General features: G+C 49.4%; 1 protein-coding gene across 8 annotated transcripts in view; it reads right to left on the bottom strand.

Annotated features, from left to right (window-relative positions):
• The window catches only part of POGZ (pogo transposable element derived with ZNF domain), a 520,715-nt gene that overhangs the window by 149,117 nt on the left and 346,708 nt on the right, over nucleotides 1–24,890 (bottom strand). For all 8 annotated transcript variants that reach the window (XM_086947330.1, XM_086947332.1, XM_086947335.1 and 5 more), the window contains exon 13: nucleotides 5,825–5,971. In XM_086947330.1, coding sequence (XP_086803456.1) covers nucleotides 5,825–5,971 — 147 coding nt within the window. The remainder of the gene's footprint in view (nucleotides 1–5,824; nucleotides 5,972–24,890) is intronic.

Below are 24,890 nucleotides of genomic sequence, written 5' to 3'. Positions count from 1 at the left end.
GAGAAGTATGGTTCAGTAATGAATCGTACAATTAAACAGCACAATGGCACACTGCCTTAGGCACTACACAGTAGCTGTGTTGGAAAAACCAACCTTGAAAATAAAAGGAGTGGCCGTGCTTCTTTATTTAAGGCTCTCTGCTGGTACGTGGAGCAAATCATCCGTGGTTTGCTCATAGTTTAATTAATCATGCCGGTACCCAGAGCAATTCATCCGTGTTTTGCTCCTAGTCTAATTAATAAAAGGAGCAAATTTTTACCTCATGGCCGGATGAACAATCAGCTCCCTGTGGAGAATCCCCCCCTCCCCCCCCCAAATACCTGGAGACTGCATTCTGGCAGCGAACACAGTACTTGCTCTGGTACTACCCCCCCCGCCCCTCCCTCTCGAGAGTTTTCTGGTGGGCTCTCCTTTCTTGCCAGCCTCTGCTGCTGTCCCATCCGAGACGTCTTCAGCGCACCTCCGATCTCCTTGGCGGAAAAAATAATCTGAGAGCCTGCACACACACGATGGGGGTTGTAGCCTCACCAGGGAGATCAGGTTCGCAACCTCCCACAAAAAAAAAAAAAAAAAAAAAATACAAAGCCCTTTCCGACTCAAACCACAAGATGGCGGAATAGGCACAGCATAGTGAATCCAGAAAGATGCACGATGCAAAAATTTTACTAAGTGACTGGATAAATTCCACAGCGGACTGCATCTTTCCACAGGCAGCAAAGACAAAATTAGCCGGGGCATTAAAACTGTAAATGACACAGAAATGTCTTTTTGCAGCTCACGCTGCGACGCTCATGAGGGAGCATGCACTTTTTAAATATGGAACATTTTTAGGTCTCGGCTAGAAGCGAGCGAAGCTCGCTCTCGCCAGAGACCTTATTGTTAGCGGCTCAGCTTCCCAGGACGACAGCACTGGCCGCGCGCAAGGCGATTTGCGCCTGCCACGCGCACGCGAACGCGCTGTTCTCCTCGGAAGCTGAGATGCTAGCAATACCTCCCGCTGCTTGCGCATGCGCCGTGCCCAATGGAAGGTTTCGGGCTTACGCATGCGCCGTGCCCATTACTGCAGGACCGGCCGCGGCAGACCCGGGGCTGCGGCCGTCAACGCCGGCTGAACGCGCGGAAGGAACGGGGACTGTAATGCTTGTCATTATTGTTATTGTTATTAAGAGTTCGATACTAAAAGGAGGCAGAAGCAGACGGCCATTACTCCTTCACAGGCCGCGGGTTTGTTTTAAAAGGGACAGAATGACAATGCAGTATATTCTGTTCTGACAAAGATTATTGATTGAAGCCCCCACACAATAGTGCAAAGCTTTACACTCGAGCAGAGCAGGCTTTTCTGTCATGAAGGCATAATGATGTGTTTGCTCTTCCCTGCACTGTGTGGTCTGTATATTTTACAAACACCACAACAGAGATAGATAGAAGCGCCGGCATGCTGGGGAAATGTGTTATTTCGGAAATGGGAGAGGGAAAGTGCTTTGTGTCTGAGATTCCCATGCCGATAGAGAGGCTAAGTATTAAAGCGGCGCAGGGATGCCTCGCCGTGCCCCAGGGGGCTCTCGTTCTGAGGCGAGCGCAGACTAGAGTCTGGGGAGGGTGACAGCAAACAACGACCACAAGACATTTACAGCAGGTCTGTCAGAGAAAGGTCGCAGGGTTTTGGATTCACAATGTTTTCAGTCACAGCCGAGCACTTGGTGAAGCCACTTTCACCCGACAGTGGGCGCTAAAGACCGCTCAAGTCGTGCAGTCCATTTGTGCTACTAACACAAGAACAGGGGGAACTAAAATGTTTATGTTCCTGATGCTAATCACAGGAGGATAGAGAGTATGCCATGCAGCACAGGCACACATTTGCTATAGCATCATTGCTCCATTTCCCGCCAATTTGCTGTTGGATATACTTTTAGACACTACGGCAGATGAGACTTCTTTTTGTTGCACCAACTCCTCCGTTATTAGTGTTTAACAATTTCTTCCAGTAAGGTGGTCGCCTCCACCATCGTAGTGAGTGCAGAGCAGTGAGTGCGGAGCAGTGAGTAGTGAGTGCGGAGCAGTGAGTAGTGAGTGCAGAGTAGTGAGTAGTGAGTGCAGAGTAGTGAGTGCAGAGTAGTGAGTAGTGAGTAGTGAGTGCAGAGTAGTGAGTGCAGAGTAGAGAGTGCAGAGTAGTGAGTGCAGAGTAGTGAGTGCAGAGTAGTGAGTGCAGAGTAGTGAGTGCAGAGTAGTGAGTGCAGAGTAGTGAGTGCAGAGTGCAGAGTAGTGAGTGCAGAGTGCAGAGTAGTGAGTGCAGAGTAGTGAGTGCAGAGTGCAGAGTAGTGAGTGCAGAGTGCAGAGTAGTGAGTGCAGAGTAGTGAGTGCAGAGTAGTGAGTGCAGAGTAGTGAGTGCAGAGTAGTGAGTGCAGAGTAGTGAGTGCAGAGTAGTGAGTGCAGAGTAGTGAGTGCAGAGTAGTGAGTGCAGAGTAGTGAGTGCAGAGTAGTGAGTGCAGAGTAGTGAGTGCAGAGTAGTGAGTAGTGAGTGCAGAGTAGTGAGTGCAGAGTAGTGACTAGTGAGTGCAGAGTAGTGAGTGCAGAGTAGTGAGTAGTGAGTGCAGAGTAGTGAGTAGTGAGTGCAGAGTAGTGAGTGCAGAGTAGTGAGTGCAGAGTAGTGAGTGCAGAGTAGTGACTAGTGAGTGCAGAGTAGTGAGTGCAGAGTAGTGACTAGTGAGTGCAGAGTAGTGAGTGCAGAGTAGTGAGTGCAGAGTAGTGAGTGCAGAGTAGTGAGTGCAGAGTAGTGAGTGCAGAGTAGTGAGTGCAGAGTAGTGAGTAGTGAGTGCAGAGTAGTGAGTGCAGAGTAGTGAGTAGTGAGTGCAGAGTAGTGAGTGCAGAGTAGTGACTAGTGAGTGCAGAGTAGTGAGTAGGGAGTGCAGAGTAGTGAGTGCAGAGTAGTGAGTGCAGAGTAGTGAGTGCAGAGTAGTGAGTGCAGAGTAGTGACTAGTGAGTGCAGAGTAGTGAGTGCAGAGTAGTGACTAGTGAGTGCAGAGTAGTGAGTAGTGAGTGCAGAGTAGTGAGTGCAGAGTAGTGACTAGTGAGTGCAGAGTAGTGAGTAGTGAGTGCAGAGTAGTGAGTGCAGAGTAGTGAGTGCAGAGTAGTGAGTGCAGAGTAGTGAGTGCAGAGTAGTGACTAGTGAGTGCAGAGTAGTGAGTGCAGAGTAGTGAGTGCAGAGTAGTGACTAGTGAGTGCAGAGTAGTGAGTGCAGAGTAGTGAGTAGTGAGTGCAGAGTAGTGAGTGCAGAGTAGTGAGTAGTGAGTGCAGAGTAGTGAGTAGTGAGTGCAGAGTAGTGAGTGCAGAGTAGTGACTAGTGAGTGCAGAGTAGTGAGTGCAGAGTAGTGAGTAGTGAGTGCAGAGTAGTGAGTAGTGAGTGCAGAGTAGTGAGTGCAGAGTAGTGAGTGCAGAGTAGTGAGTAGTGAGTGCAGAGTAGTGAGTAGTGAGTGCAGAGTAGTGAGTGCAGAGTAGTGAGTAGTGAGTGCAGAGTAGTGAGTAGTGAGTGCAGAGTAGTGAGTGCAGAGTAGTGAGTAGTGAGTGCAGAGTAGTGAGTGCAGAGTAGTGAGTAGTGAGTGCAGAGTAGTGAGTGCAGAGTAGTGAGTAGTGAGTGCAGAGTAGTGAGTGCAGAGTAGTGAGTGCAGAGTAGTGAGTGCAGAGTAGTGAGTGCAGAGTAGTGAGTGCAGAGTAGTGAGTGCAGAGTAGTGACTAGTGAGTGCAGAGTAGTGAGTAGTGAGTGCAGAGTAGTGAGTAGTGAGTGCAGAGTAGTGAGTAGTGAGTGCAGAGTAGTGAGTAGTGAGTGCAGAGTAGTGAGTGCAGAGTAGTGAGTAGTGAGTGCAGAGTAGTGAGTAGTGAGTGCAGAGTAGTGAGTGCAGAGTAGTGAGTGCAGAGTAGTGAGTGCAGAGTAGTGAGTGCAGAGTAGTGAGTGCAGAGTAGTGACTAGTGAGTGCAGAGTAGTGACTAGTGAGTGCAGAGTAGTGAGTAGTGAGTGCAGAGTAGTGAGTAGTGAGTGCAGAGTAGTGAGTGCAGAGTAGTGAGTAGTGAGTGCAGAGTAGTGAGTAGTGAGTGCAGAGTAGTGAGTGCAGAGTAGTGAGTAGTGAGTGCAGAGTAGTGACTAGTGAGTGCAGAGTAGTGAGTGCAGAGTAGTGAGTGCAGAGTAGTGAGTGCAGAGTAGTGAGCAGTGAGTAGTGAGCAGTGAGTGCAGAGCAGTGAGTAGTGAGTGCAGAGCAGTGAGTAGTGAGTGCAGAGTAGTGAGTGCAGAGTAGTGAGTGCAGAGTAGTGAGTGCAGAGTAGTGACTAGTGAGTGCAGAGTAGTGAGTGCAGAGTAGTGAGTAGTGAGTGCAGAGTAGTGAGTAGTGAGTGCAGAGTAGTGAGTAGTGAGTGCAGAGTAGTGAGTAGTGAGTGCAGAGTAGTGAGTGCAGAGTAGTGAGTAGTGAGTGCAGAGTAGTGAGTAGTGAGTGCAGAGTAGTGAGTAGTGAGTGCAGAGTAGTGAGTAGTGAGTGCAGAGTAGTGAGTGCAGAGTAGTGAGTGCAGAGTAGTGAGTGCAGAGTAGTGAGTGCAGAGTAGTGAGTGCAGAGTAGTGAGTGCAGAGTGCAGAGTAGTGAGTGCAGAGTGCAGAGTAGTGAGTGCAGAGTGCAGAGTAGTGAGTGCAGAGTAGTGAGTTCAGAGTAGTGAGTGCAGAGTAGTGAGTGCAGAGTAGTGAGTAGTGAGTGCAGAGTAGTGAGTGCAGAGTAGTGAGTGCAGAGTAGTGAGTGCAGAGTAGTGAGTGCAGAGTAGTGAGTACAGAGTGCAGAGTAGTGAGTGCAGAGTGCAGAGTAGTGAGTGCAGAGTAGTGAGTGCAGAGTGCAGAGTAGTGAGTGCAGAGTAGTGAGTGCAGAGTAGTGAGTGCAGAGTAGTGAGTGCAGAGTAGTGAGTGCAGAGTAGTGAGTGCAGAGTAGTGAGTGCAGAGTAGTGAGTGCAGAGTAGTGAGTGCAGAGTAGTGAGTGCAGAGTAGTGAGTGCAGAGTAGTGAGTGCAGAGTGCAGAGTGCAGAGTGCAGAGTGCAGAGTGCAGAGTGCAGAGTGCGGTGAGTGTGCAGAGCAAGTGTGCAGAGCATTGTGTGCTGTTGAGTGCAGAGTGCTGTGTATTGGCAATGTTAATGACAATGCCCATTTATTTTTGATTTAAAGAAAAAAAATGTCATGAGCAATGCCAATAGCTCTACCTTTAATGATGCCGAGACCATTGCATTGCAAATGCTTGTTAATATGGTTGTACATTTGTATGCATTGCAATGGTTTTAAATAACTATGCAAATAAAGTTTTACCTAAATGACTTTCTCGCAGCCTGAACCCATACCATATGTATTCTACAGAGTATCAGTTGGTCACATCTACTGCCCTACAGTACGTGTTTTGCATCTCTCGCATGAGCTCTGCACTTTTTGCTTTCTGGTTGCCACCCATTATGGACCAAGGAATAATGTTTTCGACCTTCCCTGGTAAAGGCGTACTAAGCAAGAGAAAGTAAAATAAAACCGCCTGGACGCATGCCAAATGTTTTCTGCAAAGTCTCAATTTTCACCTTGGCCTCATATACCCTACAGTATATGTTTTGCACCTCTGCCTCATGTGATCTGCACTTTAGGCTTTGTTGTTGCCACCTACTATGGAACAAGAAATATTGTTTTAGACCTCCCCATGCAGCGGCGTGTAAAGCAAGAGCAAGAAAACAATAAAGGTAGTAAAAATGTGGCAGAATGTTTATATTCAATGCACCATGTCAACATTACACGGCCGTAGAGCCCTAAAGTTCAATTCTGTACCTGATGCCTCATGAAATGTTGCTGGAAGGCATTTCCATTCTTAAAGATTTTCAGGCAATAGGGGCAGAGCAGGTTTCTAGTGTCCTCATGTGTAGCTCTGAAATGGGTATCAACATCGCAGTACATGGACGAACGATACCCACAAACCTGAAATAGATAATATTTCACACTGAGCAACTTGTTCCAATAAGAAGAGTAGTAAAGCAACATGAATAAACAATAAGCGCAAACAGCTAGTAAGACTTCTGCAACACAATGTTTACATTAAATTCCCCAACACATCACTCAGGATGAAGGAAAGTTAGAAGTAAATGTGCTGGTTAGAAAATCCTTGAAAGGAGAAGCCACTACCCTCTTAAACAGGACCTAGCAACTTGCAGGTAGCATTCCACAAACTGATCCGATACCCTCATCCTTTTATCCAGCATTTAAAAAAAATGTTATTGAATGACTTGCAGCAGTAATACATAGACACCCAAATTTGGGTCAAAGATATCAGTATGATATATAATGTCGCAAGCATAATTTCCTCACTGATATATAGACAATGACAGTCGTACAAGAAAAAAAAGAAAAAACTCAGAACAAATCTCACTGAAAAACAACATCCTCCCCACCTCTTCCCCACCCGGCACAATAGATGACAAACATTATTCAGTGGCTGCACCCAAAGCTGCATGGACACATCTGAGTGGCACAACAGAGAGAGTCCCAATTCCAGCATTCCTGGTCAATGCACATAGCTTTAATAGTTTACAGATCAGGGTGTCACAACAAATATGCAGTGAGTGGGGCCCAAAAGTCTTTAGGCCGCGAGGCCTCCGGAAGCTCCTTCGCGTAGGTATTGAGCTGGTCTCTGCAATATATCAATTCGCGTATTCATTTTTGAACAGTAGGAGTGACTTTTGCCCCCCAACTGTAAAGCGCTCTGATATCCTTCGGGATCAAGTTTGCGCTATATAAAACTTTATAAATAAATAAATAAAATAAACACTGCGCCACTGCCCTTTTAGCTAGCAGAGTCGAGATCGCAACTAGGCGCTGGCTGCATGGCTTAAGATTCTGCATATTACCCAACAGACAGACCTCTGGAGCACATTGCACAGGTTCCATCACCACATCTGTAAGGACACCTACCACCCGGGACCGAAATGCAAAGATTCCTGCACACTGCCACGCCAAATGCAGAAAATTAGTATCAGCCTGTCCAAATCGCACACACCACGCATTACCATGCAGACCAAACTTACTGAGTTGCAGCGAGGTATAGTATAATTGGTGCAAGTACTTAAAGTGGATGATGCGTAGATTACAATTCGCCGTGAGGCAAACTGTTAGCGCGCAGCAGAAATTCCATTGTTCAAGTGAGAGCGGGGACCCCAGCGCCACATTCCATTTAAGATATAAAGGGTGTTCCCCCTGTTCCCTTCCCCGCATAGACGTATCATATAGCTTGGTTATCCGGCCCTTGCGTTCTTCCCCCGCCAGTACCGCCTGCAGTGCCAGCAGTGTTTTTGGTTCAGTCGGAAAGTCTGGGTAGATGGCTCTAACCGCTTGCCGCACTCGCACATTGGTGAATCCCAACATCAAGCCATTGGCCCGTCCGCCCTGCACATCCGGCAGCGAGCAAAACTTTCCCTGCCTGTGAGATCCCCCATCTGGGTAATCCCAGCAACTTTCAGCACACTCAGTGCAGACCGCTCCCGTGCTGCCGAAATATCCGGATGCGCATCCAGCGGCAACTTTGGTGAGTAGAGGTAGGGAAGCTGTGCCCTTTTTGCCAGAGCCCACCAGGCCCAAGCGGTACATTGCACAGGATTAAATTGGTTTCTAAATGAAATCTCACTGTGGTACTTTGTAAAAGTTCTAGATCCCTTCAGTAAAGGGGAATTTCCTCCGTAGTTTTAAAAGTGCTGCTTCATTTTTGACCGCTTCAATAACTGAGGGTGTAAGCGCCCAACTCAATGCAAATAATGCAGAACCGGCCCTGAGAATCGCAATCTTCAAGTGCACTAGTATTGGCACAGAAAGCTATGTCAGTGGCTAGAGTTAACAAATTGTGTACTGGCTGTTTTGGCGTTGTCCATCCCAAGTGCCATTGTTGAGAGGGCCTTTTCACAGAAGTTTACATGGGAAGGAAAGAGCGAGCGCACATGACTAAAGACTCACTGAAGAAGTCTTGTATGTTGTACTGGAATAAATTTAATTTGCAAAAATCTATTTGGACCTCATATACACAATACATACACTGTCTATATACCACATGCTATCAGTGCAGAAAGCAAGCAATAATCAAAGCAAAACGTTTCATAAACACCGGAAAAACACCTTTTCTGTTTTTAGTGGTGCGAAAATGTGTAACCACTGATGACAACTGTTTTGTTAAGGTCTTGAAATCACTTGAAAACACTGAAAAAACCCCACCAGAATTGACCAAAAATAGAAACTGAAAACAGGAAAGCCTACTTACAAGCAAGAGGCTCCAGCACCAAGGCAAATAAACTAGGTGACAAGGGGCACCCCTGCCGCGTACCTCTTTCAATAGGGAAAGCCGGCGACACCGAGCCATTGACACAAACCGGGCAACCAGCTCTGTGTAGAGCACCCTGATCCATTGAAGGAAGAACAGGGGAAGACCCATCCTGGTCAGCACAACAAACATGTACTCCCACTGAAGAGAGTCGAATGCTTTTGCTGCATCAAGAAGCATCGCCACCGCCTGAAAATCTGCTTCAAAGTAGTGGAGAGTGGCAAACACCACACGCAGATTGAGCGAGGTTGATCTGGCAGACACAAATCCAGATTGATAAGGAAGGACCTAGAGAGGAGAGGGACCAGCGGCTGGAGCCTGTCGGCAATCATGTTTGCCAAGATCTTTGCATAAATATTAATGATCGAAAGAGGTCTGTAGGATTTGCACCGATTGGCATCCTTGTCGGGCTGGAGAAGAGTCACAAGGAGTGCCTCTGAGAGTGGGTGGGAGACGCCCTGTATCATACGCCTCCGCATAAACCGCCAATAACCTTGGTGAGAGATTGTCCACATAAGCCTTATAAAATTCACTGGGGAGTCCATCAATACCCGCAGCCTTGCTGGTGGGCAGAGGCATATTAGCCAATTTGACGTCCTCAACATCGAATTGCTGTGTAATGTATTCCCTATGACCTGGGACAGCCATCCAAGTGCGATGTCCTCCAGATAAGAATGCATGTCCGCGGGCTGACCCCCCCCTGCCTGTTTCGCATAGAGTTTGGGGTAAAAGCGGAAGACAATCTTACAAATCTCAGGCGTAGCGTAATGCACAATCCTCTCCTCAACCGGCCTCTCCGTGATGCATTTCTGACTGCGTGGAGCCGCTAATCTTTGAGCAAGAGAGCGACTTTGTCTCTCCCCCCCCCCCCCCCCCCCTCAAAAAAATAATAAAGGGCAGTGCTTTGCCTAGATCTGTGCACCAGCTCCTGGTCCACTATATCATTATGTTCAGTCACAAGATCCTGTATGCTGACAGCATCGTCTGGGAAGGGCACATGTCATACTCACGCTCTAGCTTTGAGATTTCAGCAGCTACTTTACGGATTCTACGTCTGAGGTCCCGCAATACCCCGGCCTATGCACCCATGCAGACAACTCGGATTGTCACCTTAAAGGCCTCCCACAGTACCCCTGCACTCTCAACGGAACCCGCATTTTCCCTGAAATAATTACGTATTGCTTCCGCAATGTCATGTTTAAAAACTGGGTCCGTGAGGGAGGACGGCTGCAGACGCCACACAAAAGGCGGTCTCTCGCATGTAGGAACTTGTAGCTCAAGAACAACCGGAGAGTGATCCAACAGCATTCTAGCCATATGGTTGACCCCCACCACCCAGGTGCAGGCATTCGCCGTAAGAAGCCAGAGATCTATGCGCGACCACGTCCCATGCACAGAAGATTTAAAGGTGCTCTCACGCTCTCCAGTATGTTGCATACGCCACATATCATGCAGACCTCCCGCATCGATTAGCCCCAAAAGCACCTCGGAGGCCTGCTTAGTCCGCACCACACTACTGCCCAATAGGTCGAGAGCCATGTCCAAGCAAACATTAAAATCACTGCCCCAGAGGAGTTCCACCTGGTGAAACCACAAGATACGGCACCATACGCCAAAAAGAAGGCTGGCTCATCAACATTTGGGCCATATATGTTGACCAACAACACACACCTACCACCCAGCATACCATATACCAGTGCTATTCTGCCATGCTCATCTGTTTCTGAGCGAATAACAGTGAATGGGACCCCTTTCTTAACGAGAATCAGCACACCCCGGGCACAAGAAGAATAAGAGGATGCTATTCTAACACTCGCCCATCGTGCACCCACTGTTTTCTCCGAGGCTGCAGTGAGGAAAGTCCCCTCAAAAAGGCAATTTGTACATCCATCCTATCTAAATACGCCAAGACAGATCGGATTTTCTTTGGAGTGTTCAGATCCCGTACGTTCCTGGTCAATAATCGTACTTTAACACTCATTTAAGTGAAGCCATACAGAGATATAAACACATGCAATAAATCCCATATTGTGTGCCCGCTATTGCATGAGACCAGTTGGTGAAACACATGAACCATGGAGCTTTCCACAGAGGCCCATACAAGCAGTTTGTACCTTAGTGGGATTTGTCCAGCACTGTTCTTATATGGTGAATCTGCAACTGTCTCAATCCCCCAACCCCCGACCCACTTCAGCATCCCCAACTCGCCAAAGCCATCCCAAAGAATTGTAACCCTACCCCAACAAAGAGAAAAATCAAACAGTTGCATGTGGGGTTCTCCCAGTTGGGGGGCAACAGAGAACTACTAATAACGATATGAATGTCAGCAGCCCTACATGCCAAGAACAGATGCATACTGATAAGTAGCATATTCCGTTCGAGGCATGTGGGCTGCTGAATTCATATCTGTGCATAGAATGTATAGCAGTATCTCCCTTAGCGATTGCTACCTGTGTCAGCTGCAGCAGTCTGAAATAGAGTTTTGAGAACAGCCTGTCCTACAGCAGCTTGCTGTTTTGAATGTACATCTACACAATAGTGTTTTGTAAATGTATGTGTTGTTGTCTATGTGGCTGCTCTACAAATTTCGTGTAAAGGAATATTACCCAGGAAAGCCATGGATGCCCCTAGCTTGCGTGTGGAATGCGCCCTAGGGGGAACTGTTAAGGTGCGTTTTGCTTTTAAATAACATATTTGAAGGAACTTAACGATCCATCTGGCTTTACCTGATTTTGAAATAGGGTTGCCTTTGTGTTGAGGTGAGAAAGCAACGAACAACTGTTGTCTTTCAAAATGCCTTGGTTCTATCTATATAGTATAGCAGAGCCCTTTTGACATCTAGAGTATGCAAGGCCCTTTCAGCTACTGTTTGTGGGTTTTGAAAGAACACTGGCAGTTCTATTGTTTGATTTATATGAAAATGGGATACCACCTTTGGCATGAATTTAGAATTTGTTCTGAGAACTACTCTATTTGCATGTACTTGAATGAATGGTTCTTGAATAGTTAGGGCTTGCAGCTCGCTAACTCTTCAAAGTGAAGTAATGGCAATAAGAAAAGCCACATTCCAAGTAAGAAATTGTAGTTCGCATGAGTGTAGTGGTTCAAAAGGTGGTCCCATAAGTCTGGTTAAAACAATGTTTAGATTCCAGACTGGTGAAGGTGGGTGTCTTGGAGGAATTACACGTTTAAGTCCTTCCATGAACGCTTTAATTGCTGACACCCTAAATAGTGAAAGGTGTTGCCTGTTTTGAAGATATGCTGCTAACGCAGCTAAATGTATCCTGATGGATGAGTAGGCTAAATTGCAGCGTTGTAGGTGCAATAGATAGCAAATGATGTTTTGAGTAGAAGCATCAAGTGGGTTTATATCATTGTTACTGCAGTAAATGACGAAACGTTTCCACTTAGCTGCATAACATGCTCTGGTAGTGGGTTTTCTTGCCTCTTTGATAATATTCATACAGTCTGGAGGCAAGTTCAGGTATGCAAACTCTAGGATTTCAGGAGCCAGATCGCCACGTTCAGCTGTTGCGGATCTGGGTGTTGGATTTCTCCATGGCTCTGAGTTAGAAGATTGGGTGTGAGTCTCAGTCTTTGATGAGGCACCCCTGACAGTTCTAGGAACGTTGTGTACCATGGTTGCCTCGCCCATGTGGGAGCAACTAGGATTAGCGTCAGTGAATGTTGGCGTAGTTTGCGCGCCACTAGCGGTATTAATGGAGCTGGGGGAAAAGCGTACGCAAATTTGCCTGACCAGTTCATCCATATCGCATTGCCTTGCGACTGTGGATGTGGGAACCTGGCGGCAAAGTACTGGCATTTTGCGTTTTCGCTTGTGGCAAACAGATTCATCTCCGGGTATCCCCACTTCCGGAAGAATGGTTGGAGCACTTTGGGGTGAATTTCCCATTTGTGCATTTGATGGCTGTGCCTGCTGAGCAGGTCGGCTACTTGATTGTCCTTGCCGGGGAGGTTCTCTGCCATGAGAAACATGTTCCTCTGAATGGCCCATTTCCACATTGTTTGAGCTAGGTGCGACAGCTGTGGTGAGTGTGTTCCTCCCTGTTTTTGAATATAATGCATAGCTGTCATGTTGTCCGTCCGGATCAACACAGCTTTGTTGCTTAGGTGTGTCTTGAACGCTTTTAGGGCTAGAAAGATTGCCATCCATTCCAAAAGGTTGATGTGCATTTTCTTTTGTTGTACAGTCCAGAGTCCTTGGACTGTGTAATTTAGGACATGGGCTCCCCATCCTAGTAGGGATGCGTCCGCGGTTAACACTATTTGTGGGACAGGCTCTTGGAACAGTCGCCCTTTGCAAAGGTTTTGTGGATTCCACCAATGCAGAGAGTTGTATGCTCGACTGGTCACCAACACTAGGTCCTGTAATCTCCCTTGAGCCTGATTCCACTGCCTTGCTAGGCACTCTTGGAGCGGACGCATATGTAGCCTGGCATGAGGGACTATGAATATGCACGAGGCCATCATGCCTATTAGTTGCATAAACACTCGAGTTGGTAATGAGTGTTGTGGTCTGAACTTTTGGATCAATGTTTGCATTTCCGTTGATCCGTGCTGCGTTGGGATATGCTTTTGCTGTATCTATTGTTGCTCCCAGGTACTGTTGGACGTGGGAGGGTTGCAGATGCGATTTCGGGTAGTTTAGGGAGAAGCCTAAACTGTGCAGGAGATGTTGGTATATGAAAGTATGCATTCTTGAGGTCTAGAGTTGCCAGGAAGTCTCCCTGGCGAAGCAATGGTAAGACTTGTTGGAGAGTGAGCATATGAAAATGCTCTGACAAAATGTACAGGTTGAGGGGCCTGAGGTCCAATATTGGTCTTAGAGACCCGTCCTTCTTTGGAATAAGGAAGTATAGGGAGTATACTCCTGTTCCTTGATGTTGTAGTGGGACAGATTCTATGGCACCCTTTTGCAGCATACTGATGACCTCTTGCTGTAGTAGTGTTATATGTTCCTGTGACATTGGACGGTTCACGGGTGGTATGTTGGGTGGTGTTGAGGTGATTTCGAGGCAATAGCCATGTTGGATAATTTGCCTGACCCACTTGACTGTAGTGATATGTAACCAGACTGGCAGAAAATGTTGTAGTCTTCCCCCGACCGGTGTTATATGGTCTGGGGGTAGATCCAAGAAGTCACTGTTTGGTGTTAGTGGAGGATCTATTTGCATTGCTTCCACGACCCCTTCCTTTGGTATTGTTACCTCTGTATCCACCCCTGTTTGTGTTCTTGTTATATATGGATTGCGTGTTACCTTTGTAGGTGGAGGATTGCTGTAATGTATTACTTCGCGCTCCTCCTTTATAATTGGAGCAACGAAAGGAGCCTCGGTGTTGTTGGAATTGAAGGGCTCCCATGGATTTTGCCGTTTCAGCATCCTTTCATTTTGTCCAGAATTGAGTCAACTGCTGGACCAAAGAAAAACGAATATGCTACTTACCAGTATGCATCTGTTCTTGGCATGTAGGGCTGCTGACATTCATATCTGTGCATAGATCGCCGCCTAGTGTTGGGTCCGGATGATTGCACATTGTTGTCCTGGAAGAGTCTTCGAAGTATCACGAGCTAGGTGGCTCCTCCCCTGGACTACAGTTGCTTGGGCATCGACTCCATCCTCAGATTGTTTTTAGCCATTGTGGCCAAGATGGAGTGAAACTCAGTGAATGATGACCATGCTAGAAGTATATGTGAATTCTGCAGCTGCTACAGGCGCCGGGGAGGAGGGCGGGCGATATGAATGTCAGCAGCCCTACATGCCAAGAACAGATGCATACTGGTAAGTAGCATATTCGGTTCGAGGCATGTGGGCTGCTGAATTCATATCTGTGCATAGAATACATAGCAGTCCCTCCATTAGCGGCGGCCGCCCGTGCCAGCTGCAGCAGTTTGGAAAAGTGTTTTGAGAACAGCCTGCCCTACAGCTGCCTGCTGTTTGGAGTGCACATCAACACCATACTGTTTTGTAAATGTGTGTGTGGTAGACCATGTGGCTGCTCTACATATGTCTTCCAAAGGAATGTTTCCAAGGAATGCCATAGAGGCCCCCAGCTTTCTGGTGGAGTGAGCCCTTGGTGGAATGGTGAGAGTACGTTTTGCTTTCAGATAGCAGATCTGGATGCATTTAACGATCCACCTAGCAATACCAGCCTTGGAAATAGGGTTACCTTTGTGGTGCGGTGCAAAGGCGACAAAGAGTTGCTTGTCTTCCTAAAATCCTTGGTCCTATCGATGTAATACATCAGGGCCCTTTTGACGTCAAGGGTGTGGAGCATTCTCTCCGCCAATGACTCAGGATTCTGGAAGAAAACTGGCAATTAAATAGTCTGGTTGATATGGAATTGAGACACAACTTTGGGTAGAAATTTAGGGTTAGTGCGAAGCACCACCCTGTTAGAATGAATTTGAATAAATGGCTCTGGGATAGTTAGGGCTTGTAATTCACTAACTCTCCGTAGCGATGTAATCGCTATGAGGAAAGCCACTTTCCACGTTAAGAACTGAATGTCACAGGAGGGCAGTGGCTCAAAGGGAGGACCCATCAGCCGGGTGAGGACCACATTGAGGTTCCACTCCGGAGCTGGTGGAGTCCACGGCGGAATGACTCGCTTGAGTCCTTCCAGAAAAGCCTTAATGGCAGGCACCCTGAAGAGGGAGAGGTGCTGCCTATTCTGGAGATAAGCGGCCATTGCAGATAGATGTATGCGAATGGAAGCATAGGCCAGATTACATTTGTACAGATTGAAAAGGTAACAGATGATATTCTGAATAGAAGCATCTAGCTGGTTAATGTTGTGGTCTGCACAATAAATGACAAACCGCTTCCATTTTGCCGCATAGCATGCTCTGGTGGTGGGCTTCCCCGCCTCCCGAATGATGTCCATACAGTCGGAAGGCAAGTGCAGGTAGCCAAACTCTAGGACTTCAGGAGCCAGATCGCCAGGTTGAGCTGTTGCGGATCTGGATGCTGAATGTCGCCATGGCTCTGCGTCAGAAGGCTGGGTGTGAGACGTAGCCTCTGAAGCGGTACCACGGATAGTTCCAGAAACGTGGTGTACCATGGTTGGCGAGCCCACGTTGGAGCAACCAGGATGAGAGTCATCGAGTGCTGCCTGAGCTTGCGTGCCACCAGCGGTATCAAGGGTGCTGGGGGGAAAAGCGTACGCAAATTTGTCTGACCAGTTCATCCATATCGCATTGCCCTGCGACTGTCAAGTCAGGATTTATATAGTGCGCTACATACCCATAGGGTCTCAAGGCGCTTGAGGAAGGGGGGGGGGGGGGGGGGGGGTAGTTACTTGTCGAATATCCAAGTTTTAAGTTGTTTTCTGAATGCTAGGTGGTTCTGAGTAAGGCGTAGGTGAGTGGGAAGAGAGTTCCAGGTTTTAGCTGCCAGGTAGGAGAAGGATCTACCTCCCATGGTGGCTTTGTTGATGCGAGGTACAGTGGCAAGGGCTTGGTTGGAGGATCGTAGCTGACGGGAGGGGGTGTAGAAGGACAGTCGTGTGTTGAGGCATTCGGGTCCAAGTTCGTAGAGTGCTTTGTGTGCGTGGGTTAAGAGGCGGAAAGTAATCCTTTTATTTACGGGGAGCCAGTGGAGGTTTTTCAGGTGACCAGAGATGCGTTCTTTATGCGGGATGTCTAGTATGAGCCTGGCTGAAGCGTTCTGGATGCGTTGGAGTTTTTTCTGGAGTTTTGCGGAGGTACCGGCGTATAGGGTGTTTCCATAGTCCAGGCGGCTCGTGACCAGTGCGTGAGTGACCGTTTTTCTAGTTTCGGTGGGGATCCAGCGAAATGTCTTTTTGAGCATGCGAAGAATGTTGAAGCAAGATGATGAGACGGCGTTGACTTGTCTGGTCATCGAGAGTGAGGAGTCCAGAATGACGCCCAGGTTCCGTGCGTGGTCCGTCGGGATGGGTGCTTTTCCAAGGGCCTCTGGCCACCAAGAGTCATCCCAGGCGGAGGGGGAGGTGCCTAAGATGAGGACTTCTGTTTTGTCTGAGTTAAGTTTCAGACGGCTGTGCTTCATCCACTCGGCTACTTCTTTCATTCCTTCGTGTAAGTTGTTTTTGGCGGTGTTAGGGTCTTTGGTGAGTGAGAGGATCAGTTGAGTGTCGTCAGCGTAGGAGATGATGTTGAGGTTGTGTTGGCTTGCGATGGCTGCGAGGGGGCTCATGTATACGTTGAAGAGGGTGGGGCTGAGTGAGGATCCTTGTGGCACGCCGCAGATGACTTCAGAGGCCTCTGACTTGAATGGAGGGAGCCGGACTCTCTGAGTTCTTCCGGTAAGAAACGAGGTGATCCATTTCAGTGCTTTTCCTTGGATTCCGATGTTTCTGAGGCGCTGTAATAGGGTGCTATGACAGACTGTGTCGAAGGCTGCGGAGAGGTCGAGGAGGATGAGAGCGACTGTGTCTCCATTGTCCAATAGAGTTCGGATGTCGTCTGTTGCTGCGATGAGTGCGGTCTCAGTGCTGTGTTTGGCTCGGAATCCGGACTGTGAGGGGGTCGAGGGATTTGTTGCTTTCGAGGAAGGAGGCGGGCTGGTTGTTGACAGCTTTCTCGATGACTTTGGCCGGGAAAGGAAGAAGCGAGATGGGGCGGTAGTTTTTGAGTTCGGTGGGGTCAGCTGTGGGTTTTTTCAGAAGGGCGCTGAGTTCTGCGTGTTTCCAGGTTTCCGGGAAGGTGGCGGAGTTGAAGGAGCAGTTGATGACGTCTCGGAGGTGTGGAGCTATGATGGAGTCTGCTTTGTTGAAGATGCGGTGAGGGCATGGGTCAGTTGGGGATCCTGAGTGGATGGAGTTCATCAGGCGGATGGTGTCCTCAGTTGAGATTGGGTTCCAGTCGTTAAGGATGTTCAAGGGGGGTGAAGATCCTGCAGTAGGTTGAGTGGGTTGGTCTCCGGGTCGGTTGTCGAAGCTGTTGTGAATGTCTGCGATTTTGTTGTGGAAGAAGGAAGCTAGTGAGTTGCATAGGGCTTGGGAGGGGGTGATGTCGGAGTTGGCTGATGGGTTGGTAAATTCTTTGACTATGTTGAATAATTCCTTGCTGTTGTGGGCGTTGTTTTCTAGTCGGTCTTTGAAAGCGGCTTTCTTGGCAGACCGGATAAGTTGGTGGTGTATGCGGGTGGCGTTTTTGAAGGCGTCCTTGGTGCTGGTGTTTGGGTCTTTTTTCCAGGCCTTCTCGAGGGAGCGACAGAGTTTCTTGGATTTCTTAAGATCATCGTTGAACCAGGAGGCGTTTTTGCTGCCTAGCTTGATTTGGCGTTTTTTCAACGGTGCTAGGATGTCGGCGCTGTTGGATAGCCATTGGGTGAAGTTAATGGCTGCTTGGTCGGGGTTTGAAGAGTGGACAGGAGGGTTTTGAAGGAGCGATGAGGAGATCTGGTCGATGGTGAGTTTGTTCCAGTTTCTACGCAGGGTGGGTTGAGGGTGGTTGTGGATTGTGGTCTTATTGTAGATAAAGTGAACGCAGCTGTGGTCCGTCCAATGAAGAGCTGTGGTGTGGCTGAAAGACACATGTTTGCTGGAGGTTAAGATAGGGTTGAGTGTGTGACCTGCAATGTGGGTGGGGGAAGTGACAAGTTGTTTGAGTCCGAGGTTGGCGAGGTTGTCCAGAAGGGTGGTGGTGTTGCTGTCGTTGCTCTTTTCCAGGTGAAAATTGAGGTCTCCCAATAGGATGTAGTCCTCGGAGGGGAGGGTGTGTGGGGTGATAAAGTCAGCGATGTCGGTCGTCATTGAATTGTGCACGGGGACCCGGGGGCCGGTAGAGGAGGGTGCCTCTGAGTGTGGTCTTGGGGTCGGTGTGGATCTGGAAGTGAAGGTGCTCGGCGCTGGCAAGGTTGACGTCTGAGCTGGTTGAGATGCGGATGGAATTCTTATGGACGATGGCAATGCCTCCTCCTGTGTGCTTGACGCGGTCTTCTGGGATGGCAATGGTGATGTCTGGGGCTGAGGAGGCGTTCATCCATGTTTCTGTTAGGAAGGCGATGTCCGGAGAGATGGTGTCTAGTAGATTCCAGAGGTCGATGGCATGTCTGTGGACTGAGCGGGTGTTGAGCAGGATGCATTTTAGGTGGTTGGTGACAGGTCTCTGTATGGCGTTGGTGGATGCGGAGATGGTTTTGGTGCCGTCGAACTTACAGGAGTTGCATGAGAAGGGTCCATGGGTGTGTCCAGGGGCGGCTTGGATGCAGTTGGGGCAGCGGCCGGGGTTAAGAGCTAGGAGGGTGGTGGCATTGTACGTAATGCGGGAGGGGTGGGTGAGACGAGGGCCAGGGGGTTTGGCGCTGGGCGCGGTCCAGGCGCGGACGGGCGGAAGGTGTGGGAACCTGACGGCGAAGCTTTGGCATTTTGCGTTCTCTCTTGTGGCGAACAGGTCTATCTCTGGATGACACCACCTTTGGAAGTACGGTTGGAGTACTGATGGATGCATCTCCCACTCGTGCATCTGGTGGCTGTGCCTGCTGAGCAGGTCCGCCATCTGATTGTCCTTGCCCGGGAGGTGTTCCGCCATGAGGAAGATGTTCCTTTGAATGGCCCACTTCCACATGCTCTGAGCCAGATGAGACAGCTGCGGAGAGTGTGTTCCTCCCTGCTTCTGAATGTAGTACATTGCCGTCATGTTGTCCGTCCGGATCAACACGACCTTGTTGCACAGATGTACTTTGAAGGCTTTTAGTGCCATGAAGATCGCCATCAGCTCTAGAACATTGATGTGCATCTTCCTCTGCTGTTGCGTCCATAGTCCCTGCACAGTGTAATGGAGTACATGAGCTCCCCATCCCTGGAGAGAGGCGTCCGTCGTCAGGATGATCTGTGGCACAGGCTCTTGGAACGGTCGGCCCTTGCAAAGGTTTCGTGGATTCCACCAATGCAGAGAGTTGTATGCCCGACCGCTCACCAACACTAGGTCTTTCAACTGCCTGTGAGCCTGAGTCCACTGACGTACCAAGCACTCCTGAAGCGGACGCATATGTAGCCTCGCGTGCGGGACTATGGAAATGCAGGAGGCCATCATGCCTATCAACTGCATGAACACTCTTGCTGGAAGCGAGTGTTGAGGTCTGAATTTTTGTATCAGCGATTGAATGCTATTGACTCTCACTGAATTCGGCTGTGCTGTGGCCGCCAGAGTGTTTATGGTCGCACTCAGATACTGCCGTACGTGGGCGGGCTGGAGGTGGGATTTTGGGTAATTCAGTGAGAATCCCAGATCGTGCAGGAGGTGAATGGTGTGGGACATGTGGGCGGCACACTGCTGGGCTGACTTCGCTTGGATGAGCCAGTCATCCAGATAGGGGTAGACGTGGATGTTCCGTCTCCTGAGATGCGCCGCCACTGTCGCCAGGCACTTTGTGAACACCCTGGGTGCCGTGGTGACACCGAAAGGCAAAACCTTGAACTGGTAGTGCTGGTTTTGGATGGTGAACCCGAGGTATTTCCTGTGTGAAGGGTGCAGTGGAATGTGAAAGTACGCATCCTTTAGGTCTAAAGTTGTGGGAAAATCCCCCTGCCTGAGCAACGGGAGCACCTGCTGCAGGGTCAGCATATGGAAGTGCTCCGACAGGATGTAGTAGTTGAGTGGCCTGAGGTCCAGGATGGGCCTGAGGGACCCGTCCTTCTTTGGTATTAAGAAGTACAGGGAGTAGACCCCTGTGCCTCTTTCTTGCATAGGCACGAGCTCTATTGCCCCTTTTTGCAGCATGACGGTGACCTCCTGCTGCAATAAGTGCAAGTGCTCGTCCGACATAGGACGGTGCCTTGGGGGCATGTTGGGTGGAGTGGATGTTAACTCCAGACAATAACCGTATTGGATACGTTTTCTGACCCACCTGTCCGTGGTGATGGACTTCCAGATGGGCAGGAACTGCTGGAGTCTCCCACCGACCGGTGTTGTGTGGTCGGGGGGCAGGGACAAGGAGTCCCTGTTTGCTGGTGGTAGAGGATCTGGAGCTGTTGTTGCCACGTCCTCTGCCCTTGGCGCTGTTGCCACGATATCCACCGCGACTCTTGTTGGCGTAAGAAGTCTGGGTGTTGCCCTTGTAGTATTGCGTGGACTGGGAGAGCTGACCCCTTGAGACGCCTCTAGTGTTGGAGCGACGAAAGGACCCACCCCGAAACTGCTGGGACTGTAAGGCACCCATGGATTTTGCAGTGTCAGTGTCCTTTTTAATTTTTTCTAGGGTGGTGTCAACCTCTGGTCCAAACAGGTGATCTGGGTTAACCGTTTGGTTCAGGATGGTGGTTTGGATGTCTGGCTTAAATCCAGAGATTCTCAGCCAGGCATGTCTCCGAAGCATAACACTGGTGTTTATAGCTCTGGCAGCGGTATCGGCTGCGTCCAGAGCGCACTTAATGGAAGCGTTAGAGATTAGCTTCCCCTCTTGAATCAGCATCTCAGCCCCCTCTTTGTATTGATCAGGCAGGTGTTGCAAAAGGGTCTCTAGTGTATCGTAGTGCGCCCTGTCATAGCGCGCCAGAAGCGCCTGCGTGTTAGAGATGCGCCATATGTTGGCCGCCTGTGCTGCTACCCTCTTCCCCGAAGCCTCAAAGACCTTGGATTCTTTGTCTGGGGGAGGAGCATCACCCGTAGTCTGAGAATTGGCCCTCTTCCGGGCATTCGAGACGACAAGGGAGTCCAGAGGCAACTGTCCTTTAATGTAGGTAGGATCAGTAGGCGCCGACTTGCATTTCTTGTCAATCCTAGGGTTGATCACCCTCGCCCTGGTAGGTTCTTTAAAGATCTCAGCAGCATGCTTCAGAACACCTTTTAGCATAGGCAGAGTTTTTACAGTCTTTTCTGATACTGAAAAAGTGTCAAAGAGGAAATCCACATCCACAGGGTCAGCATGCAGCTGTACATTGTGATTGTTAGCAGCCCGTTCAATGAGGGCATTGAAAGCAGCAGAGTCTCCACTAGGTGAAGTCTTGGCAGAAAAGAGTTGAGGGTCTTGTCCTGAATGAGGATACCCGGGGTCACCCCCAGCTGCCCAGGGCTCATTTGTATCCTCAGGGTCTGTATAGACTGGATAACTGTATTCATCCTCCTCATCACCATCACCAGCGTCCACATCGGAGTAAGTGGGCGACACATCATGAGTCTGTGGTGAAAGGGGTTCCACCAAGACCGGAGAACAAGCAGAGTCCTTCTTAAGAGGGATTTTGTAAGACTCCAGTTGGGGTTCTGGGGTGATTTTCCGCTTCAGGAGGGAAAGTCTGCCCGTTTCGGCGTTGATGAAGTGTTCCTGACGCTCATCCTCCGAAGGTTGCCGAGGACGCGGGCCGTGGACCACCGACGGCGCCGAGGAGTCCTTTTCGGGCACGCCGGCCCCTGCCTTAGGAGAGAAAGCCTTGGGTGCTGTCTTAGGCGGCAACGTAAAGAGGATCGGCGTGGACGCCTGTATAGACAGGCTTTTTGGCCCTAGTTGGCAGGGATATAGACTTTAATCTTGCTCACATCTAGGATACGTATTCCTAGCTTGTGTTGGCCCTTTTAAGCCCTTTCTTCCAGACCTAGAAGAGGCCATCTATTGCCTATTGGCTTTGGCCTGTCATTTTTGCTTATAGTAGAGGTTGGATCCTGTGGTCCTGACTTTATATTACACATTGGTATGGTTTATGTAGGTACTCTGACAGAGCTAAGGGTTATTTCATCCTTCTCAGGCGTACAGGCCCAGAACTAGAGAGACTCCATTTTGATGGAGCTGAGAGGCTTCAGGGGTAAAGGTAAAGTTTATAGTTAAAGCTGTTGTTCACTTGGAGAGAACCGGTCTGGGCCAGCCCTTATCGGTAGGCTGTATTATTCTCTGTGTGGAAGACGCAACAAAAGGCCGGCCGGCTGGGTGTGTGTCCTTGACGCGGAGTGGTGCAGGGATCTGATGGGCGGCAGGCTGATGGCTGGAACTTTCCATGAGGAAACAGCATTCTATATCAGTGAAGTGCAGAGGCGGAGTCAGGGAGTTGTTGGAGTTGCAGAGAGAGAGTTCGAGCTAGAGAGAGCTGAGCTGAAGTTGCAGTTAGTTGAATTGGAGGAGCAGAGAGTGTTGGTAGAGTTGGAGGAGTGGAATTGCAGGAGGAGAAGAGACAGAAAATGCTTGGAACAGAGAGAAGACAAACAGACAGTCAGTGAGCTGGAACTGAAGGAAGCAGTCAGAAGCAGTTACTTATCAGGAGGAGTTGTGAATAGCTGGAGTCTGAAGTAATGCCTTTTAGAAGAGACTGAAGTTATATCGTGGATTAACCTGTGGGAGCAGCTGGAGTTAATTGGACATTGGCACAGAGACCTTACCCAGAGTGAACAAGCTAGTGGAATGAACAGTTATCAGAGCGGCAGAAACCATTAGATTGAAGTTGGAAGGTGGAGAGAGTCCGTGGGGGAGAGAAATCCAGTGCAAAGTGATCAGCGCAGATGTGTATCCAAGAGTGCAGGAGAGAGAGAGTCTGAGATGAGCCAAGACACAGACGAGAGAGGAGCCCAGATGACAGCTAGAGCAAGACTTCACACTCCCAAGGTGACCTCGTTCCTTTATAATTACACCTTAATCTTGTCCTTATTCCCTAGGCTATTGTATGTCTAATCCTTTTCTTTCAGCGGTGTGTTAAAAGTTCCTGTTACCCCGCAGATAACCTTGTACTGTATGCCTAATCCTTTTCTTTCAGCGGTGTGTTAAAGTTACTGTTAGTCATAGAGATCCCACAGATTTGTGTATGTTTACTTCATCATTGTTATAATAAAGAGATACTCCAGTTCTTAGTGAACTAGTGTGGTGTATATCTTTTGTCCCCATACAGTGGAGGTAACCTTGTCTCCTAGTCAGGTATTACTGTTTGAACAGATGTTACCCCTGATCAGGTAAGTGATAGTTGAATAATTAGGGAGATAGGAGACCTGCAACTAAGGGATAAAGTTTATACTAATTAATTTGGCCATCCCATAATATTATTGTAGTAGCGAGCCCTTAGTGAATAGAGATAGAGACTTCCCAACATAGAGAGACAGAGAGCTGAAGGTATTCATAGGAAAGTGGTCGTCATTGGTAAGTGGCGTTAGTGAGAGCACTGATTGTGGTCAGTGTGTAGGTCTGCCGGATTGCGGACCGTGTGTGAATGAGAGCACCTAAGACAGAGGGGTGTGTAGGTCTGCCGGATTGCGGACCGTGTGTAAATGAGAGCACTGGGACTGCAGGCCCATGTGTGTAGACACGCTGGATTGCGTGTCGAGTGAGCACTGAGGGTGAGCAGTGTGTATACCCGCAAGATTGCGGCTTGAGTGAGCACTGAGGGTAATCAGTGTGTAATGGTAGATAATCAGAACTGCCCCAGGGTAGATTAGTCTGGGCCCAAGTGGCCGCGAGACTACGTTCCGGCTGGGTTAGAGGGGCTCTCAGGAGCTGATCCCATCTGGTCCGAAAATCCTGTCGGTACAACGCCTTAACTGGTTTCTCCACAGGCTTCGCAGCCAGAGGGTCCTTCGGTTCGACCGCTGCGGTGCCGTCCCTGATGCGCTGCAGGGTGTCCGTCACCTTCTTGGTGAACGCGGCGGATGAACGCGCCGGTTCAGCGGAGTCCTCCGAGGCCATCTTCGGAGTGGAGTCCTTCGAGGCCACCTTCGGCGTCGCCTCATGAGGCGCAGCGGCCTTGTCGTGCGGACGCGGGGCAGAGAGGGCCTTCGGGTCATCGAGTCGCTTTTTATGGTCACCGAGAGTTTTCTTTGGTTCGTCAACAGCCTTCTTTGGGTCGACAAGGCCCTTGCCGGCGTCGACCGTCCTCGGCGCCGACGCGCCAGTATCGACAACCTTTACTTTAGTCTTCGGCGCGGCAGACTTCGTCTCGACGCCCTTGACTTGACTTTTTGGCTCGACAGACATCTTGGGCTTCTTCGGCGCCGAAGCCTCAGAAGTTTTCGATCCGACCAAAGCGATGCGCACTTTCGGTTTCGATACTTGCACCTGCGCAGTATCTGGCGTCGAGACCGTAGGTTTAACTTTCGGTTTCGTTTTGCCAGGGAGTGGCTCGGTAACAATGTCCGTGGCCGGGCCCAAAGGCGGGGCGTGGAAGCCAACTCAAGGTCTTGGGTAAGGCCCGAAGGCGATCCCTCGACCTGGGCCTTATAAACAGGCATGGCCCCAGAGTCAGTTTGAGGAAGCTCCTCGTCCGAGCTATCCTCCATGGCCCCGAGGGCACCGTCGTTGTCTCCTACCTCCTCGACGACTTCTTCGCTTTCGAACACCTCAGCATCAGCGTCGTAGTCTTCTTCGACGTCCGACGCGAGGTTTGATTCCGAAACGTCCTGGATATATTCTTCCTCGACATCCCCTGCATCTTAAATGTCCGTAGGCGCCGGAGCAGATTGCTGGGCCTCCAGGCGCGCAGCTCGTCGGAGCTTGAGTGTCTTCTTGGACCTGAATCGTGAACAGGCCATACACTTGGCCTCATCGTGGTCCGGCGACAGACACTTGTTGCACACCAGGTGGACATCGATGTGGGGGTACTTCAAGTTACAGACCGGACATC

The sequence above is a fragment of the Lissotriton vulgaris genome, chromosome 12 (assembly GCF_964263255.1).
Source record: "Lissotriton vulgaris chromosome 12, aLisVul1.2, whole genome shotgun sequence".
NCBI lineage: Eukaryota > Metazoa > Chordata > Amphibia > Caudata > Salamandridae > Lissotriton > Lissotriton vulgaris.
This window is presented reverse-complemented; position numbering and strand designations above follow the sequence as displayed.